This window comes from Mustela erminea, chromosome 8 (genome assembly GCF_009829155.1).
Source record: "Mustela erminea isolate mMusErm1 chromosome 8, mMusErm1.Pri, whole genome shotgun sequence".
Lineage (NCBI taxonomy): Eukaryota > Metazoa > Chordata > Mammalia > Carnivora > Mustelidae > Mustela > Mustela erminea.
Genome location: NC_045621.1, coordinates 95,990,854 through 96,012,258, shown reverse-complemented (window position 1 = coordinate 96,012,258; position 21,405 = coordinate 95,990,854). Strand labels below are relative to the sequence as shown.

Genomic DNA, 21,405 nt, shown 5'->3' with positions numbered 1-21,405 from the left:
TACCAGACATGTCAGCTTCTAAAGATTTTATTTTTTTATTAGCTTGAGAGAGAAGTATGCATGTCTGCATGAGTTGGGTATGCATGGGGAAGGGTGGGGGAAGGGTGGAGGGAATGTGGGGGGAGGGGGAAAGGCAGAGGGAGAATAAGACTCTCTGCTCAGCAGGGAGCTCTTCTTGGGAGCTCAGGACCCTGAGATCATGACCTAAGCTGAAGGCAGACGCTCAACCGCAACTGACTGAGATCCCCAGGTGCCCCTAGGCATGCCAACTTCTAGTCTTGGCATCAGTAACTCATACCACTGCTAGCGGTACCATCCTAAAAACTTGATCAATTACCTTTACCATTGGAGGCTTTACCTTCTATGGGATTACATAAGACATAATTCCCAAGCTGTTAAAGATAGTTCAGGTCCTGAGCAGGGGGGGGAAATATATATATATATATATATATATATATATATATATAATTTTTTATTTCATAGAGACCTGCTTCAAGACTGAATCACATGGCCCCCAGCTTAGTTAGGTTTACACACAATTGTTACTTTGTTACTTATAATTTTCATACAACTTGAATAGGTTAAGAAATGTGGTGTGTCTTTAGTACCTTAAATATCCCTTTTAATTTTTAGAGTACTCTTCAGAGTGATTTCTGCCCTGATCTTCATTTCTTCCTGGTTTCCTGGGGAAGGCAAAAGAGTATAATGGAAAGATTTGTGGGCTCTGAAGTTGGGAAAACTGGATTCGTTCCTGACTCTGACCCTAATCTACAGTGCCTGTAGGTGGGCATATTACACAACTTTCCCAAGTCTTAGATGTTGCTTCTATAAAATGAGTATAGTAAATCTGTTCTATGAGTTGTTATGAGGATCAGTAAAATTCACATAGAGCTTAGTAAGAGATGCTGAGAAGCAATGGACTTGTTTGTGTGGACAGAGTTGTGTTTTCTACATTTATAATTGGGCAATCATCAAAAGTATGTTACACGGGACAAATATACGGAAAGAAGTAGAGCAGACTTAGCAATACCAACAGACACTATTGCATTATTGTGAAGTAATCCTAAATATCTTCCTTTTTTTTAACCTAATATCCTTTGTTCACAAGTGGTAGAAGTGCTAAAAATCAATCATTATTCATCAGGTAAACATGATCTTGACCATCAGCAACCAGGACTTTCACTATTAAAATCCCACTGTGTTATTTTCTTCCTCTCTAAGTTTTTAATGAATTCTCTCTTGAGAGGACAAGATGAAATATACAGCCCCATCCTAGTAAACATCTTTATGTCTAAAAGCAATGTCCTTTAGTAATTATTAATGTAAATTATAATCTTAACTTCGTAAGAAAAACGATGGAGATAATATTAATTTCCTTCAAAGCCATTTTAAGCATATTACCTATACAAGTAAATAAAATATATAATGTAAATGTATTTTTATCATATAAATACATATAATGTGTGTACCTATGAATATTACACCTTCACCCTTTCTCTATACACATAAATTTTTTAACAAGATCTTGAAATAATAACCATATGTAATAATGCTCTATAGCAGTGGGTCCATGATGTTTAAATGATTGATGTCTTTTAGAACTCTCTAGGTAACCAGGTGGCACAGTTATTAACCACCTGCTGAAACTTGGCTTTAAAGCAAATCTATTAGGATTAGAATCTGTACCATCTCTATCCAAAGCACAGAAAGTCTTGGCCACCAGATGTCACTATTCTTCTATTTCCCTCCCCATACACGTAGAGCTGTGAGACCTTATTTTCTAACAAGGGACTGAGGAAAATGCGCGCCTCCCCACATTCCTGGGATTTCACTAAAAGGTCTTATTAAGAGGAATAGTCCTGCGCTTGCAGATTTCCTCCGCATTCTTAAATAGCACCTGGATAATTTCTGACAGCGAGGATCCAAGCGGCTGAAAACCTGGGACTCCTTAGGTCAAAAAATGTTAGAGCCATTTCCCTGAGCTTGAAGTTAAAGGCAGGACTAGCCTAATGGGCCTTGAGCCAGAGAAGCCCAGTGCAGGACAGGCCCTGAGGTGTGTTCTACCCAGATCCTGGAGTCAGCAGACCTTCCTAACCCTTGGGTAGCCCTGAGTACTTATTTACAAAATGAGAAATTTGGGCTAAATCATTTCCAGGGTCTAAAAATTCCATGATCTTCAGTTTTTAAATGCCTCTGTTGAGGAGTGTGCGCAACAGAGTGGGGTGATCTAAATTCCAGACAGAAGACCCCAGGGAGGAGTGAAATAGGGGCATAATTCTCATACAGTAATCTGATGTAGTGATTTGTTACATGGCCTGAAACATGCTGGGATTATGAACCTTGTCATCTTGATTTCTGAGGTGATCCACCAGGTCATTCTCCCTCCATTCTAGATCCTGCTTTACAATGACATATAATGTTCCGATGTAGATGTGCGACCATATCTCCGGGGGCTCGATTGGATTTAATACGTCCTGTCAACCAATGTTTGTGGTATCTTCAGGGCATGAGATATGATTTATTTTGTTGTAAATTTACAATAGTACAGTGTTCAGCTAGCTCATCCAGCGTGTGCATGAATCCAAGGGTGGGAAGAAGAAAAAGAAAGAGAAATGGAATTTATTTATTGAGCGCCTACCATATGCCAATTATACCTAAGTACTTTACATTTGCTTTCTTTCATATTCAAAATAGGCTCCTTGAAGCAGTATTATGCTCACAGATAAAGTGGCTGAATTCAAATGGTTAAGTGACTTGTCCAAGGTCACAAAAACCAAGTAGTAGACTTGGCTACCTAGAACACATTTCATGAAGAAGGAAACTGAAACTCAGGGCACTTATTAAAGTTGTATGCTCCTGTAAATGGGTGAGCCCCCAGTCTTCCCTGCCTGGGCTTCGCTGCTAGAAGTCCCCTGGTGCTTCGAGGCCCTTGGACTGCACCACTCTGGAGGATGCTTTGTCATATGAGCATTGGCACACTATCCCCGACCTTACTAGAATATTATTTATGGCTGCGATTAACCTGTCTCCCTTGCTCCTTTCTCCCTTTGGGCTGCAGAATTGAAAGGTTGCTAGAAGTCCTCTCCGACAGAGTTGAGAGTTTGCAGACGGCCCCTGAGAAGCTGGGGCGTTCCGAATTGGCTGAGCGCTCGGCCTGGGAGGGCGGGGAGTTTGCCGAACGTTCCTGGCCAGAATCCCTGCCTTCAAGAGCCGCGAGCCCAGAAGCGGCGAGAAGTTAGAGACGCTGGGCTGGGGGTGTTAGGGGAAATTGCGGACAGACCCCCGCCCCGCTAGGCTGAGCCCGCGAAGAGCGTCGCTACCGCGTCCGGGCTGTGTGTGGACGCGCCGCGCGCGGCCCCGCCAGGGCTGGGAGTTTGCAGACCGTCCCTGCCGCGGCCCGCTCGGCGGCGGCCCTGCGGCTCCCGCGGCAGCCGCGGCGGCCCCGGGCGCGATCCAGCCCAGGTAGCCGCGCCACAGGCTCCGGGCGCCGCGACCCCGTGCCCCGCCGCGTCGTGGGCCCCGCGGGGACAGCGGCTGGTGGGCGCTCCCTGCTGCTATTGCTGCTGTTCAACACGGAGGTGAGAGCCACTGGGTCGGGGCGATCGCGTCGGGCTCGCCATCCCCGCGGGGAGATGCACGCAGAGGGGACCGCGGAGGGCGCGGGGAGCTGGGCGCGGGCGGGGAGAGCCTGCACCGAGGGCGGCGCGGCCGGGGGTTCTGCCTGCCGCCTGCGTAGGTGCCCTGGCTGCGACCGCTCTGCGGGACCCGGGAGTGCAGCGGAGGACGCGCCTTGAGGCGCCCACCTGCCTGGGGCAGCCCTCTCCAGGGGAGACAGCAGGCCCCCCGCGCCCTTGGGGAAGAGGCTTGTGGGCTTTTCAAGGGACTGTCCAGAGGAGGCTTTGGTGGCGCGGACTGTAGGCGAGCTGCCGGGGATGGCAGATGGGCGCTCGGACCGCGGAGGAGCCTGGTGGGGTCACGCTGCGGGTGTGGGCCGGGCTGGGGTCCCGGGAACCGGGGCGCGCAGGGCGGGCTCAGCCAACGGCCAGTGGGGAGGAAGAAGAAGGGAGGCTGGCCCGGGGCCCAGAAGAGGAGGGATGCGGCGGAGCGACGCTCGGGCTGGGAAACCGGGAAGCTCGGGGGAACCCCCCACCCTTTGGGGCCGGTCGCCGGCCCGCGACCCGGTCAGGGCGCTCCGCGAGTCAGCCCGGCCGAAGAGGCTGCGGGGAGCGCATAGCCCACACCCGCGCGCACACACTCCCCGAGAGCATGCTCAGTGCAGCCCTGGGAACTTCCTGCCGAGTCGCGAGCCGCCCGGCCCCCTCCCGGCCCCCTCTGGGCCCCCCTCCCGGTCCACCGCGTGCTAAGTTGGGGGCGACCGAGCGCGCGGGTGGGGGGCGCGGCGCCCGCCTGTCGCCGTTTCGTGCCCCTGGCCCCTGCCTCGCTTTTGCTCAGATCCCAGCGCTGCTGGCGCCGACCGCCCCCGCGGCTGGGAACGGGGGTGTGGATGTCATCCCCCGCTCCCCGAGGCCAGGTCCGAGGCCGGGAGGCCAGAGGCCTGGCGGTGCGGCCGCTTGCATGGTGGACTCACTCCCTATGCACTCTCAGAGCGCACCGACCCCGTGCCGGGAGCAGACTGGGTGAAAGGGGGTGTGTGAGCTGGGGACGTTCGCGCACACTTGCTGTCACACACAAAGCCGTGGTTTCGTAGCTACCGCGCGGAAGAGGGAAGAGGTGGCGCTTGCATTGTCCAGCCTCGTTCGGAGCGCCAGCGGGGTGCTCTGGGGAAGTAGGCGATGCTTAAGGTTTTCGGAGATACCGGGCTCGAGGTCTAGGGCCCAGTGCTCCCGGTTCCGATTGCCAAGCCCGGCGCGGGGCAGACACTGTTGTTCGCTCCCGGCTCTGGCGGCCCAGTTAGAGAAGGTTGGGCACTTACAGAGCTGTGAAGTTGGGGAGGAGAAAGCCGCGGTGTGTGTGGGGTTCGGGTGGGATGGCCACAGGGCACCTGGAAACACTCAGATTTGAGTATTAGCTGCGGGATCTCATTGTAAAGACACAGAAGTGGGAAGCTGGTGTCCCGTCTGTGTTCATTGTCAGGACCCGAGGAACTTGGTTGGATTTTACTCGGAGAGTACCCCCCGCCCTGCCCGCAACCACCACCATGTTATCAACTCTATCATGGCTATCTTGAGCCTTGATGAAGGGTCAGAACTGCCTTGTTTTTAATACAAGAAATAAAAAAAACAGTTTTTCATGATAGCCAAACCCATCACGGATCTGTCTTGATAAATGGATTTTCACCATCACCACCCACTTCCTTCTTTCCTACAAATTCTTTTTGTTGTTATTGTTCAAGGCTGAGATAAGCACCCTTAAGTTTGGCACTGCTAGGATTGGAGCGCAGCTCCATTTTCTGGAGGCCGTTTAGTTTTCTCCAGTTACCAGCTTGCCATCTGGGTAGTCAGAGAGAAGTGGAGAGGCCCTGAAAAACAGAGTGATCGGGGAGGAGGGAGAATGTGACTGTTTTGCCCCCTTTAGGAGCTGGGACAAAAGGAGAAAGGACCTCCTGTGCCTGATACCTGACTCTGGCAGAGCTGGGTGCCAGGACTTAAGGGTTAGACTTTTCCTTTGGTCTCCACCTTTGTTCAGCTTGCCTGGGTTTGGGACATCTAGGCCTGGAGTCACTAGGAGAAAGGAGTCTGCTGTCCTGGTTTAGAGCCTTGTGGGGCTTGCCTCCACACATGCAGCTGCTGGTTGGGTTGGTGTTTAGGTGGAGGGGGATGGCAGGAGGGCTGGGGGCCCTGCCCAAATCTGCCAATGGCATCTGTGCACCCCAGCCCCTCTGCCAAGCAGCGCATGGGCTTTTGATCTCAGCAGCGCACATTTCAAGTGCTTTGTGTTTGAAGTGTGAATACAGTACATATATATATTCACACATATGTATGTATATATACGTTTTTATAAAGAAGTATGTGCATATGCAGTGTTCTTTAGTAGCATCTTGGAGCTAGAAGGGACCTCTCAGGAGATCATAGGAATTCAGATTTTCTCCCTTTCCATTCAGTTTTCTCAGTTTAAAAATAACTAAAGCAGCCTTCTGCCCAGCTGGCCTTCAAACGCATTGAAATGCCAGAGTCCCCCTGTGATTCTAGTGGGGTTGTGGGGGGGGGGGGGCTTTGGCTCCTCCCATGAGAAGTGTGACTCCTCAGGATCCCTTGTAGATGTCAGTCATTTAACACCACCTTTCCAGATCAAGTCACTGCAGTGTCACCCTCAGACTGATTTGGCAGGGGACAGACAGTGGCCAGGGTGCCCTGCAAAGAAGTCCAGAAAACTGCACGGAGCAGTCATCATAAGACTTGTGTTGGGAAGTTCATGTCCTTTCTCACTCCGTGGTCATTCAGGCAGGTGGTTGCCCTGCTCCTTCCCAAGAGAGGTAAAGCTCTTTGCATGTCTTGGCCTCCTGGCTTTAGAAGGGTGGGCTGCTGGTGAGGTGAAGGGCTTCCTGTGTTGATCTTATTGTAGGAAATCTCAGGAAAGCATACACTGTTAGGAGCTTTGTCTCTGGGGGTTTGTTGTTGTGTATGGCAAAATCTGAGAAAGGGTCCTTGTGTTGGGTGAAGAGTTAACAGAGTTTTGGCTGGCAGAAGGTGTATGTGTTCCAGAATCCAGGTACTTAAAAAAAGACAGAGAGAGAGAGAGAGAGAAAATAATTTTATATTTGGGGTGGATGCTGTGTGGGTGACAGTTGAGAGGTTTGTGTCACAAATAAGTATGCTTGTCAGTGCAAGTTTTACTAGGCTGCCTTTAAAGTTCATAAGTACTTTGAAGTGTAGAGTCACTCTTAATAACCAGAAGATGGTTGTACTTTTTAATATGCTGGAAATTGAGTAGAGATCCCCCCAGCCCTTCTCGAAGTTTCTAGTCTTGGCCTCGGTCCCTATCCTATATGGCATCTGCTTTCAACATCACAAATCGGAGCCCCGTGTGACCTCTCTGCCAGCCTCAGGTGGGTTCATGGAGTAAGTTTGTCCCACAGCTGCCATGGGCCATGCCCTGTGCTGGGGCTGAGGATAAAGATGTCCTTCTTCAAAATTACCTTTTGAACTTTTAATTTATCTGACCTTCTCTTTCTATGTGTTAATGCAAACTACCAGTTCTTGGAAGGTCGCCAAGGTGGGTCCCAGGAGCCTTAGTACTTTAACTATGTTCTCTCAGCTGGAAGCAAGGGGACTTGTGCTCTGTTTGCTTCCTTGGGCTGTTTTATTTATTTGTTTTTTCACTGCTACAATTAAATTCATGTTTTCCCAACTTTGTCACATCTGGAAAGCTGTATGTGTTCGTGAGAGGGGTTGGAAGGATCACTTTATTTTTTCAAAATCCCAGAGCTCTCTTATCCAAATACATAACCTTCTGGAAAGCGAACAGGAGCCTTTCCATCAAGGCCCTTTGTCCAGCCTGAAAAATCTGGACAGGCAAGGGGGGGATAAGCTGCCATGGCCGGGTTTGGAGGAGTTTTCCTTGTAAACTGTCCCTGCTACCTCCTCTCCTGCAGTGCTTGTGTTGAGGGCTGCTGGACCTTGGCCCCACCTGGGATGGTTATCAAAGATGGCTAAGGAGTATTTCGCCACCCTGTTGCCCATGCCCCTAGGAGTGAGGTGTATCCAAGTACTTTATTACTTGTAAGAGTTAAATACTGGTGTTTGCATTTGATTTACTTAAAAAAAAAAAAAAAAAGTTGGCCCTTCAAGGTTACCCCTAAAATAGATTAACAGCCTTGCTTTTTTTTCTTTTTCTTTTTCTTTTTTAATTCAATTTAATTTAATTTTTTTCCCAGTGTTCCAACATTTATTGTTCATGCACCACACCCAGTGCTCCACACAATAGGAGCCCTCCTTAATACCCACCACCAGGCTCACCCATCCCCCCACACCCCTCCCCTCTAAAACCCTCAGTTTGTTTCTCAGAGTCCACAGTCTCTCATGGTTTGTGTCCCCTTCCCATTTACCCCAACTCACTTCTCTCCATCAGCCTCACTTCTGCATCCCACCCAGATTTTTGCGGCTGGCCCTGGAGGGAATGTGTGCCGCCCACCCACTCCTGTCTCAGCTGTACTCCTTAGTGTTGTAGCTCTGAGCACAGACGGCTTCTAAGTCCCGTCACGCTGGTAAGATGCTTTTTGTAAGTATCCTCCATGGAACAGTCTTCCACTGTAATAGTGTTGGATCTCTTGTGTGTCAGTCCACTCGTGAGAGTGTGTTGTGTTGATGATCATCACAGATATTATGTGTCCTTAAGGAGAAATGTCAGAAGGTGGGCAGAACAATAGAGATGGGATGAAAAATTTACCCTCTGTAATTGATCTGATTGCATATGCTTCTTTCCTATTTCTGTTACTACTCCCTACAGTGGTAAGGGAGACTCTTGTCATTCCCAGTTTATATATGGGATGTCTGTGAGGTTGTGAAACCTGACTGTGATCACACACAGCTAGCAAGTGACCAGGTGAGGATTTGAATGCAGGTAGTCTAGGTCCAGAGTCCATATTAGCTGAGCTGTGCTTAATTAAGGCTAGCAAGCTCATCCTGAAGCAGCCAGCACTTTCTTTCCAACCAAAGCCAAGAGGAGCCTTAGACACTCAGGAGTTGGAAAGCAGTTCAGGGAGATCCTTCTGGATTCCTTCTTGCAGAGAGCAAGAAGGGCTTACTTGAAGTCTCATCAGCCAGTGGACAGCAGTGACAAAGCTGGGTTTCAGTTCTGACCCTTGGTCTCACACGAACAATTGATAACAACTGATAACAGTTGTGTGCCCCCTTTGTTTGTGGAAATGATTCAGGAAGCAAATGTGCTAGTCATTTGGCATCTGTCCCTCCCCCTCCAAGAACCCCCTGTGCCTCTGAGCTCACAACCAACTTCACCTTAGATCTGGTGGGGAGCAGATGGTGTGTCTGCATCTTTTCACCATCCACACATGGGACAATCTGAGCAACTTAAATGATGTCTTTAAGTGAGGTGTCTTCTTCTTCATGTTAGTAAGTTTGACATCTTAAGAATATAGTCTGGGATGGATTTTACATTTCACTCTTAAGTTTTCTACCTGTGTGTGTGTGTGTGTCTCTTAGGGCTCCTGACCCCACTCAGCATTGATTTCCACTCTACAGGAGCATGGGGTAGGGAAGAAGTGACCTGGCAGTGGCCTCAGAGCTGTTTCTTAACAGTTCCAATAAAGGGTCAGTGAGGACACTCCCACAGTGTCTGTGGAATCCTGGAAAATACTCCTCTGTCCAGTGGGATCACCATACTTCATGGAGTCTTCCAGTTGGGTGTGACAGCAAACACCATCTCCTTTCATTTTACTCCTTCCATATGACCATTACATGGGGTCTACCAGGGCTCCTGCCTGTTCCTGATTCTGAACACTTCTAGTTAACAAATAGTCCATAGCTGCTCATGGAGTTAGAAGTCTAGTCCTGGTCAGGGCCCACCAGGAAGAGTTCAGCTCAGTTGGGAAGCAGTATGCAAATGAAGAACACATTAATTCAGCCCACGTGACCACTTTGGGTCTCAGTTCTTATGTTGAAAAGCAAGAGGAGATTGAATGAGCGCCAAAGTTCTGTTCAGTCCTGACGTATAATCCTCTACATATGGCAAAGGAGGTGTGGAATAAAGAAAGAAAATTCCCTTACTGGATAAAAAAAGATTGAGGGAAAACTCAAGTTGTTTTTGCCTTTGCTGGTCGACTCCCTTCAGTACACCATTGAGTGCTTACCAAAGAAGCACCAACCCTTTATTATCACTATTCTTTAGGGATGTTTATTTTTGTATATTTAGAAATAAGAGGCCTTGGTCCCTACTTCTCAACCTAGAAATAACCCCTTTTGCCTAGTGAAGCTGTTTTTTCCTTTGGGGAATTGAGAATCAAAGAGCAGAAAATGACTGGGCTCCCGGAGTTCTGTGGTTCTGTGTGGCATAGTGCTGTGGGGGAAAGTGGCTAACGATTTACCCAGCCGCAAGCTGGGCCAAATTCTGTGCACATACCTTCATTAGGGCTTCCCTGAGAAACAACTACGTTCAAAGAACAGGGAGTTTGATATCAATCTCCTTGCAGCTGCTGTTTTTTTTTTTTTCCTTAACCATCTGTTATTTTCAGTTCCGATTTTTTTATTTACTAGTGCTCATGCCAATGAGTTTTCTAAATGACCGACTCTTTCTCTCATGCATGGTGTTTAGGAGAGCACTATCTCTGCCTCATGCAAAGAATGATGTTTCTGTGTCCCTTCGGTGCATTTCTTTGTACTTCTGTCCTTCCATAGGACTTCCTTCTTCCCCACTCTTCTCATTTTTCAGAGCCACCAGGGTTAGTAGAGCACTAAGAAGGGATGGGGAGGGGAAGGGCCTCATTATGTGACATTATGGGATGATTTTTCAACATCCATCATTTGGGATGTACAGATTTAATTTTCTTGGGTGAATGTTACCATTTTCTATAGATTCACTATTCTTTATTTGCTTTTTTTTTTCCCTGTCCAATAAGTCTCAAAAAGGGAAAGTTGTTTATTTTTTCCCTAGGTTGGTTAAAAAAAAAACAGTACATCTGATCCCTCTCAGAAAGGAGTACAGAGCTCTAGAAAGCGCGACTGGAAGCTCCATTGCCTGGCACAGAGCATGTGCGCATGACGAGTCACATGACCAGCGAGGCAGCGGGCATCATGGGTAAACTGGCGCCATGGCAGACCAGCTTCTGCAGCTAGCTGGTTGTCTTCATGCGGGTCAGTTTGGTGTTCCATGAGTTCGGTTCCTCATGTGTCAAATGAGGCATCTCTTAGCTTCTTCTACATCAGTGGGATTCTTCTAGTGTGCCTTCTTGGCTGTGCTTAGCCTCCTTACCTAACTCTTTCTTTAATCTGTCCTTCATATGCTTAGGTGTTTTCCTAGTTTGGAGGGCCTGTTTGGTCGTGCTTGTTTACGTTCCGTTGTTTAAATCAATCAGTGGACTTTCTGACATTTTTTTTTCTTCCTTACTGTAAGCATACTTCGTGGGCATATGGGCCCAACTAATTGGGATTGTGTGTGAAATAGGGTGTTTATGTGTGTCCATGTCTCCACATTGCTAGGGCGTATTACCTTATTGTCATATCATCTACAAAAGAAAGCAGGAGTGATCAGATTGGAACTGCAGATCTGGAGCAGCCATCAGTTAAAAGAAGTCTCTAAAAAGTTTATGTGGAAAGATTTTGTTGATATGGCTTTTCCCTAGCACATGCTGGTCAGAGCTATAGTTAGGATGCCTTTGAAGACTATATGGGTAGTGATTTTATTGCACTTTCCTAGAGACTGCTATAAAGAAAATACTATAAAGTATTTTCGGTGACATTAAGTTGCTCATTCTATCATAATGCCTTTTCTGTAATTGCCCCTATAACCAGAATCAGATGCAGTTTTCCATATTTGATGCTATGCCTAGTTAGTGCTCTCCAAGTTCCAGTTTCTTCCTCCTACTCCAGTGGCTTCAAGAGAGACTTCGGTTCTGTTATTGTCAGCCTTTGGTATAAAGATTACAAGATTATGCAGTCCTTCTGTTACTGCTGTAACAAATATCTGCAAATTTAGTGGCTTAAGGAAATACAAATTTATTGTTTTATAATTCCGTGGATCAGAGATCTACCACAGGCCTCTTTGGGTAAGATCAAGTGTCTGCTCCTTCTGGAAGCTCTAGGGAAGAATCTACTTCCTGGCCTCTTTCAGCTTCTAGAGGCAGCTCACATTCATAGGCTTTTGCCCCCTTCCTCCACTGTCCAAACCAGTAATGCTCAGCTGAGTTCTTGCCCCTTTGCTGTCAGCCTGGTTCCTTGACCACAGCTAGGAAAGGTTCTCTAATGTTAGGATCTATGTGATCAGATTGGGCCCGCCTGGATAATCCAGGATAATCTCCTCATCTCGAGATCCTTAATGTAATCCTATGTGTCCTGTAAGGTAACATTCACGGGTTCCAGGGATTAGGACATGAACATTGCTGGAGCCGTTTTTCTGCCTCCCACAGTGCTCAAAACTCTGTCAAGAAATGTTTTTTTACTCTATGTAGAACTCCTCCTTTCTGGGAAGGAACTTTAGTGCCATAGAAATTTGCTTATTTCCCTCATCTTTTTTGACTGTATTAAAATGGACTGTTTGCAAAACCCAGTATTTAGGATTTGAGTTCTGCTGTGGTCATACATGGAGCTGTGCACATCTACATGTTGAGGCTTGTGTGGTATCAGCAGTCCTTCTGCAGTGAGGAAGCCGAGGGGCAGAGGGAACTTGCTCAGGGTCACGAAGCCAGAAGTGTGGGAGCCAGGATGCGAAAGTGGATCTCACTGATTCCGAAGCCTGGGTTCCTTTCACTCTACCTTTCTGCCTCTGATGTGATAATGAAAAAACAAAATGAGAAATGGTAATGGGGAAATGTAAAATAATGTTGAATCTCTGCTTCTGCCAAGGTGATGACAGTAAATACTGCCTGTGGTAGATTGATTGCACTAATGGCCCCAATTAATGGCCTCCCTGTATCTACACTTCTTACCTTCTAGCTTTGTAGTCCCCCTTCCATCCCTTCCCCACCACTGGGATTGGTCACGTGATGCTTTGGCTAGTGGGACGTTAGCAAACGTCCTGTAGACAGAGTTTAAAAGAGCCTATGTGCTTCTGAGTGCCTTTTACATAGCTGGGCTTGCCACCGCTGTGAGAACATGCCCAGGCTAGCCTAATGGAGAGTTCTGAGAGACACATGGGGATGGGCCCAGTGGTATCAGCCGAGGCTCCCTAGACCAGCCAGCCCACAACTGAACTGTTGGGTGCTCAAAGTCTCCACAGCATGTCTTGCCAAGATTAGTTAAGACTGTCCTAGGTCACCAGAACCAGCCAACTAACCTGTAGAGTTGTAGAAACAATCGATGGCGGTTGTTTTAAGCCACTGAATTCCGGAGAAGTTTGTTATATGGCAACTGCTTACTGATACACACCTCACATCAGGTGTTTGAATAACGTGAGAAGTATTTTTAGTATTTTTAGTGAGAAGTATTTCCTTTCGAAGATCATTTTGGACTGCTTGTAACTAGTTAATATTCTTTGTACAAATTTAATACATTTTAAAATATTCTTTTAAGGCTATAGTTTGGGCTCAAGAACTTGCTCATTGTATCTACCCTTTTTTCTATCCCCCCCCTTTTTTTAACATAGTTGTCTTTTAAATTCTTATCAGTTGAAGTCCAAAGCAGACTTGCTTTTCCTCCTCAAACTATTTGTTATTTCTAGCATGCTGGCTTTGACTCCCAGTGTACAGTTAGAAATTCATATTAACTCCTAAGTCATATTTACATGTATATAACAGCAAGAAGAGTTTCAAGACACATTATCTACCCCTCTGCCTCTGAAGCCCTCAGATGCTTCCTGTTCTGTTTCATAGCCTTAAAAAATGCTGGTCAGGGGTCAGCACCATGGCCTGCTGCTGATTTTATGAAGTTTATTAGAACCTGGCTACTCCTGTTGATCATGTATTGTTTGTGGGTGCTTTCAAGCTCAGATGGCAGAGTTGAGTAGTTGTGGCAGAGATCATCTGGCCTGTAAAGCCTAGAGTATTTACCACCTGGCTCTTGAAGAAAAGTTTTCTGACCCTTGCACTGAACTGATTTCATAACCTATCAGTTAGCTGCGACCCTCCGTTTTAGAAGACACTGTTCAAGTGACCTTTAGCTCTCCTGATATTCTTCTGGAAATTACACTAAACAGATCTGTCACATGTGAACTACCCCTTTACCTGTGTCATACTTGGACTCTCTCGTCTATTTACTTAGATTCAACAATTAATGTTTTTGTGATTTAACATTATACCTGACTGACTTATATAAGACACTTTGGGAGCATTCCTAAAATATATCATTTTGAAGTAATATTATCCGCCCCCCTTTCAAATTTAAATGAGGCTTTCTTGTGGAAACTAACTGGAATTAAAATGGACACAGATTCCATTCAAGTGCTAGTTATTTATTCATTAGATTGCAGAAGTGCCTTTTTTTGTGATATAATGGAGTCCATTAGTGAAAGTGGGAGAGAAACAGAGGTAGCTTCTTTTTACCACACCTTTCTGACAGTTGGTCCTTATTGCCACATTTCTGAATTAGGGTGATATTATTCCTGAGCATAATAAAATTTAAATACATTAAATCATGGACTCTGGGGGTTGGAAAGACTTTGGAAAAAAATCTTTTTTCATTGAGACCCAGTTTGGTCCCTTAAAGACCAAATTTTTCTGACACCTAAATTTTCCAAGCCTGTCAAGGAGGGACAACAATGTTATTTATGTCATATGGCTAATGAGATTGATGAAAAGAAGCCGAGGCAGAAAAGCCTTTAGAAGGATCTGGATGTATCTTTCTAGAGTCAGAAATACCAGGTGAAGAATGGTCGCTGGCTCATTTATTTATCAGCAATGAGAAAGAAATCAAAATAAATGAGCTTCAGCTACAGCATGAAGAGTTTAGGTAGGATTGAGAAATGTCCCCTAAATAAGGTGGCTTCTTTGACATTAAAATAGATTCTTCTGAGTATTTGTTTTTATTTATCAGAGAGCGAGAGAGCGAGAGAGCTGCAGAGAGAGCATTTAAGCAGTAGGAGGGGCAGAGGAAGAGGGAGAAGCAGACTCCCCATTGAGTGTAGAGCCCTATTTTGGCCTGATACAGGACCTTGAGACCATGACCTGAGCCCAAGTTAGATGCTCACTTGACTGGGCCACCCAGCTGCCCCCTGAGTATTTTTTATCTTAACTGCCTCCCTTAGTTCAGGCAGGTGGTTGGACTCTTCTGAGTGCTAGCAACAGGGACCTGATAGAGCTTGCTTCAACAAAGTGCAGAATTCATGTTAGGGCAGGAGGCCGCAGGCACCCCAGGAATCTCCTTTGCTTCCTCTTTGAGTCCATCTGCCTGGTTGGTTAATTCTCCCCTGCCTTCGGCTTCTTTCTGTCCCAAAGGCAGAATGTGGGTGACACTAGCTACTGGGGAAATCATCCAGCATGAATAATATTTCTTGTAACACAAATTGCAGTTTCCTGGGGAGTATCTCCTCAGTGGCCCAGCTTGACATCACCCAGGGGTGGGCAGAGCTAGGCATTGCAATGGGATTTGGGCTAGCTCCAGGGCTTTGTATAAGGGCTTTGTAGAAATTTGTGGGGGAAGTTTTGGTTGTTGGTTGGGGAGTGCTACTAGCATTTATTAGTGGGGACCAGGGTTGCTAACTGTGATGGGTAGAGCAGTCTTTTTTTTTTTAAGATTTTATTTATGTACTTGAGAGAGAGCTAGAGAGAGTGTGCGCATGCATAAATGGGGGGAGGGGCAGAGGGAGAGGGAAAAGCAGACTCACGGCTTAGCACGGAGCTCGATATGGGACTCGATCCCAGGACCCTGGGATCATGATCCAAGCTGAAGGCAGATACTTAACCAAATGAGCCACCCAGGAGCCCCTGCAACAGTCTTACACTCCGAAATGTATTCCATATTGCACTATGAGACAATCATGGACAACAAAACCTGTTTACTACCTGAACCTAGAGGCCGTATCTTACACATAAACAAAGAACATTTTGCATATTTTAGGTAAGCATTGTCTTTCTCAGCTGACAAAGGAAGACTGTGCTTTGTTTCATTGGGAAATGCACCAAGAAATGTTTGCCATTTTGAAAAATCACACCAACCCTGGCATCACCATGTCACCCATTTCAGTCCTCATTTGTAGCTGACCAATTTTTTGATTTTACATTAAAACACAAGCAACTAATACCCCCTTTATGCCTTCTAGATCCATCTCACCCAACTAATTGCATATCGAAATACCTATTAGGTTTGTTTTCAGTTATTTCCTTTTCATTTACTCTTAAGGCAACAAGTATATATGTTTGAAATTATGTTTAGGAGGGTTATCTAAGAAGTTGATTTGAGATAGTGAAGGGGTATTAGAAGTTTGCTTTAAGCTGGGAGCTTCAGGGCTGGTAGAAGTTAGAACACTGCACTGGGAGAAGTGATTTGTAAAGTCATTTTTTTCTTCCAGTCTAATGATTCAGCTAAATTAAATATTCTTAACACTGATCATTTAGGAAATAAAAAAACTGTACCTCATACATTTTCTGTGGCCGACTATGAAACAAGGAAGAGATGTGTTGGCCCCATACTGCTCGGTCTGTGTGGATGGTAGACTCTCCATGGTGCTCACCACCCACCCTCCAGTGTTTGTGGTTTCTGGCTCCTGCTGGACCAGGGCTGGGTTATGGGTCTCCTCGTCATTCTCTCCTATGGAAGAACCATAGGTGTAGGGAATCAAATCAGCTTATCACCTGAGTTTCACATGAACTACTTCAGACCCATCTGTCAGGCTTTTAGCTCAGGCTGTGAGCTTGTTCGGGAAAATACTACTACACCTTGGTTTTCACTAACCTCTAACCCAAATTTGAGCAATCCTTAGCTTTTGAATATTGGCCATAAATCACAGTATGATTATTATTGTCTGTGACTTTGTCACCAGTAGATATCCAATATTTTCATCTTGTGTTATAGATGTCTGACCAATATCTTGAAATGTCAGTACTTTAAAATTATGGTGGTTATTACACCTACAGCTAGATAGTGTTTTTTAATGTGTTAATAAATAAGCATATGTGTTATTATATCACAATTTTAAAAAATATTTTGGTAACCGTATTTAAATATCATCAATTTCCTCTGTAATCCTGTGTATTTGATTTTATGTCTTCAAAAAAATCCTGAGAAGGGATCTATGGATGTCCCCAGACTGCCGGGGGCAGGGGGTGGTGGTACAGAAATCACAGTGTAGAATGGCGAGGTGCCCACCCACCCTGCCCTGTCTCTTCGGTTTGTTGGGAGTTGACCTTCCCCTAACATGGCCTTTCCCCAAGACTGCCAGGTATGAATGTGGGAGGGGTGTGGGTTTATCCCCATTTGGCTTATTTTCTTCTTAGACAAGAGCTGGTCAAGGGTTTCAGCTTGATTCAAGCTTTGGCTCATTCTTTTATCAGACATGAGGAGGCAAGTTTGTCAGAACATTCCTCCGGCAAGGCTGTATTGATCAGTACAAGGTACATGATGCATTTAAAGCCAAAACATACTGATTATCTGAATCCTAAGCAGAAGTGTGATTTCTAGTTCAGTTTTTCAAGTGGAGAAAACTACGGACATTTTGCAAGACAATTCCCTATATACATCCCAACTTCTCTTTTCCTCTTTGTATGCTTCAGAGTTACATAATCACAACCAACTCTAATAAAGACCGCATTGCTTAAAAAATATTGCATAAATGGCTGCCAGGGTGTTCTTCATTACCATCTCACATATGGGGGAGGGCCATTTCCTAGAAGATAGGGTTTGGGTGGACGTGGACAGCACCATCAGTGTCCACTTGCCACCTTGCCACCAGGGAGTCCAGCCTAGAGGGTGCCGTGCTGCAGCTATCACTGGATTTCTGGGAAGAACCTCAACATTTCTCTGTTTCTGGAAACTTCTCTTAATAGGAAATGACTTTGCCACAGACGAGCCCAATGCCCTTGCTGTCCTCCAGACACGGAGTCATTGTGCTGCCATGTGCATCTTTTCCCTCTCACAGCTTCTAAATCTATATTTAGAGCATGAAAATGCTGAACATTTCCTTTCTAATTTTTTAGAAGTTGAGCATAGGGAGAGTTCTTCATGCATTCAACACTAATATCTTGGACAACCATATTAAATAATCATGGGAATCGTATTTTTTCTTTGTTTCAAAAAATATGCTAAAGATTGGAATTGAGTAGTTTGAAATTTTTAACCTTCGTTTCTCTGTGGGCTTAGTTACTGATCAAATTTTTCATGGAGTAAAAGCTACTCCCTTAGGGAATTAGGAGCAACCCCATTACATGATATTGTTACTGCTCATGTCAGAGTAAAGAGAACATATGTGTACTTAACAAGCTAATTAATGAAGTGACAGCATCTCTCTTGCAAAATTCTGTTGATCCTGTGCTACCGATTGTCCGTACAGATTTATGTGCAAGATTGTGGGCGCCACTTGCCCTAATTTTTTTTAAGTTTTGAGTAAGTTTTTAATACATAGCCTGTTTAGGGGCGCCTGGGTGGCTCAGTGGGTTAAGCCTCTGCCTTCAGCTCAGGTCATGATCTCAGGGTCCTGGGATCAAGCCCCGCATTGGGCTCTCTGCTCAGCAGTGAGCCTGCTTCCCCTTCTCTCTGCCTGCTTGTGATCTCTCTCTCTCTTTCTGTCAAATAAATAAATAAAATCTTAAAAAAAAAATACATAGCCTGTTTATTGTTATTTTTTATTTTAATTACAATATAATTAACATGCAGTGTTTACTATTAGTGTCAGGTATACAATAAAGTGAATCAACAATTGTGTACATTGCACAGTGCTCACCACTATTAAGCGTACTCTTAATCCCCATCACATATTTTACCCCTTCCCCACCCACCTCCCCTCTGGTGACCCTCAGTTTGCTCTCTATAGAGTCTGATCTTTGGTTTGTCTCTTTTTTTTCTTCGTTTGTTTCTTAAATTCAATGAAGTCACGTGGTATTTGTCTTTCTCTGACTGAGTTCACTTTGTATTATATCCTCTTGATCCATCATTTGGCCTGATTTTTGAAGTGAGATACCTCAGATCCTTTTACCAAGGAAACTGTCCTGTCATTGGATCCATAAGACCAGGTGTTTTTTAGGGAAAGACTTGAGAAAGCAGGAAATTCACCGACTTCATTGGCTGAGGGGTGGTGGTTTTGCTCAGTTTGAAGGCTCCCTTACCTCTCTTCCCCATTCTGAGCTGCATTTACTGGGTCTGTTTTTCATAGAGGTTTGGTGTGGAATGAATGTTGATCTGTGGAAAGAGCAAACAGCGTGCAGAAGATCTGAAGGATAAAAGTTTAAATATCTGTGAGTGATTCATCTCCCAGTCAGGTGGACAACGAAGTTAATGGTGCAGCTGCTAGACACAGAGAGATCCCGTTACCATTCCAGAGACCCCATCACCATGAAAAGTGGAAAATACAGGTCCTCAAACTGACAATCCAAAGCTGAGGACCTCACGTACAGAGTAACACTTTTTCCTGGAAGTGGACCTCTTGAGCACGTAGCTCGTGTTCAGGGGAGTACAGGGCACTTTTGGGAACCAGGCCTGGAGCACATTGTCTGATTTCATGCTGATGACAACCCTGTAAATTAGACTCACTTGTCTTCACTGAACACATGTGAAACTGAGGTCTGGAGAAGTTAAATGTCATGTGTGCAGCGACTCACAGAATCATAAGGAGCCCATATAATTTTACCACCCAAACCTGAACACTTTTGAGAGTAAAAGGGAATGTTAGTAATGATTATGCTGGGAGAAGAGGCTCCGATGGTACGTAATGTCCCCTTGCTAATAAGGTGCACATTGGGGCTTTAATTTGGGTCTCTGTTTCCAAAGCCTATCTGTTCTTTGTTAGATGTGTTAGATCAGGCTGTCTCATCTCCAGATGAATTGGTAAAGGCACCCAGTGAATAACCTTGTGAAGATGCGTTCTGCACTACATATAGAGCCAAAGAGAAATGCCTCTGAGGCTAGGTAAACGTTCCCTTTGGCAAGAGAAATGTCTAGTAGGGATGTTCTTTTATATAAAAATATAGAAAGGGTTTTTTTTCGGGGAAGGCAGATGGTTTTTCTCTTCCTAAGATGTGGTTTTCCATTTTTCGTTGAAAAGAATGGGTCTGCTTTAGCATTTACAAGAAAGATAAAGTGAGACTCATAAAATCTCATATCCAGGGCAAACGTCTTCCTAGCCAGTAGCTGTTATGATACAGGGTGATCGAGTAGATTCTCAATAGTAAGGTGTGTAGATGAAATTTACTACTCCTGTTGTTAGCACTCTGTCCACGACTATTATTATCGAGGCCCATTTGTGCAGTATAATCATTACCATGAGACGTTAAAATGAAATCCCAACACCCGAATAGACAGCCCGACCAGTGTTGGACACTCTGGCTTGTGACAAGGAGCCTCCATGCCTCCGAGGGCCTCAGACACACACGTGTGAACACACTCAGCAGAAGTGCAGACATGAAGATAAATGAAGCCCAAGGTACTTATAACCGGTATTACGGCCCAACCATGGAAAGTAATAAAGAACATCACACAGCTCTCCAGGATTTATTTGTTCCCTGTGCCATGTTCTTTGCTGCCTTCGAGGCCCATGGAGGTGTAAAAGCCAAAGTTTCCTAACAGCAGTCCCGTCCACACCGCAGCCTCTCAGAAGTCCTGCTGAATTGCCATTCATTATCAAGTCAGCAGCGCCAAAGAATGACATACCATTCAGAGGCACTGCTGGCAACCCAGACTAAGCAGGTGGATGGGTGAGAGTTACGTTGTTTGGTTGGAAATTTGGGATCGGGCTTTCAGTTAAGAGCTGTTACGTGGCCTTCCTTCTACACCTTGGTGCCTGGGGCCCTGCCTTCTGAACCTTGGAGCACCCCAAGTAAACAGTCTCTGAGGGAGCAAAATGACATTTTCTGGTGACGAAGCTTTCCCCCATCAGGAGTGACTACTGGGACCAAGAGGGGGACTGGGGGTGAGCTCAGGGATTTGCACCCGCTCCTGTGATTTGGTTAAGCTGCTCCCTGAAGAATGCAGCGATCTCTGGTTGTCTTCCAAGCGTCCAGACTGTAGGTACCGTAGGCTATAAGACAGAAAAAGAAAACAGGATTTGAAGAGAAACATGAGAAGGGGAAGCAGGGGGATAATTGCAGGGGCCTAGGTAGCAAGCGGCAGCCTTTCTGCTGCCGAAAAGGACAGACCGTGGCAGATGCGGAGCAGCTGGGCTGGCCTGGGTAACAAGGGTCTTCTTGGAAGGGGGCAGGAAATATCAGCTGGGAAGTCAGAGGTCTGGGGACTTATGCTTTCCCTGCCACTAACTAGCTTCATGAGCCCCTGCCTCTTCTGCCAAAGTGGGCAAGTCTCCTGAGGAATTATATGTCAGGCGTAGGTGTCCAGAGGTGAACACAACACCTGACCATTCATCTAGGGCAGGGACCTGTCATAAATACTCTGTTGTTCCAGTATTAGTAGAAACAGCTAAGTCTCTCTCTTTTTTTTTTTTTTCAATTTTATTTATTTCTTCCACAGAGAGAGAGCACAAGCAGGGGGAGTGGCAGGCAAAGGGAGAGGGAGAAGCAGTCTCCCTGCTGAGCAGGGAGCCAGATGTGGGACTGTATCACAGGCCCCCAGGATCATGACCGGAGCCGAAGGTAGACCCTTAACAACTAAGCCCCCCAGGCACCCTAGGAAAGGCTACCTCTTACTACAAGTGTTTTTATTGTGTGCCAGGAAATTATGGATACTTCCCATTGATTTATAT

The 21,405-nt window shown here is 45.7% G+C and overlaps 1 protein-coding gene across 1 annotated transcript; it reads left to right on the top strand.

The window, feature by feature from the left end:
* Positions 1-2,009: 2,009 nt before the first annotated feature.
* Positions 2,010-21,148, top strand: LOC116597097 (translation initiation factor IF-2-like). Its single transcript, XM_032354343.1, has 4 exons — positions 2,010-2,053; positions 3,059-3,212; positions 3,295-3,578; positions 20,587-21,148. The coding sequence occupies exons 1-4, from the start codon at positions 2,010-2,012 to the stop codon at positions 20,621-20,623; spliced, it is 519 nt and encodes a 172-aa protein (XP_032210234.1). The 3' UTR covers positions 20,624-21,148.
* The last annotated feature ends 257 nt before the right edge of the window (positions 21,149-21,405 follow it).

Excerpts from the sequence above, each read along its gene's own strand:
- LOC116597097 (XM_032354343.1), top strand. The coding sequence starts at position 2,010 with ATGGGCCTTGAGCCAGAGAAGCCCAGTGCAGGACAGGCCCTGAG. Across the intron at positions 3,213-3,294 it reads AATCCCTGCCTTCAAGAGCC|GCTGAGCCCGCGAAGAGCGT; the intron begins GCGAGCCCAGAA and ends CCGCCCCGCTAG. Across the intron at positions 3,579-20,586 it reads TGCTGCTGTTCAACACGGAG|GAGTGACTACTGGGACCAAG; the intron begins GTGAGAGCCACT and ends TTCCCCCATCAG.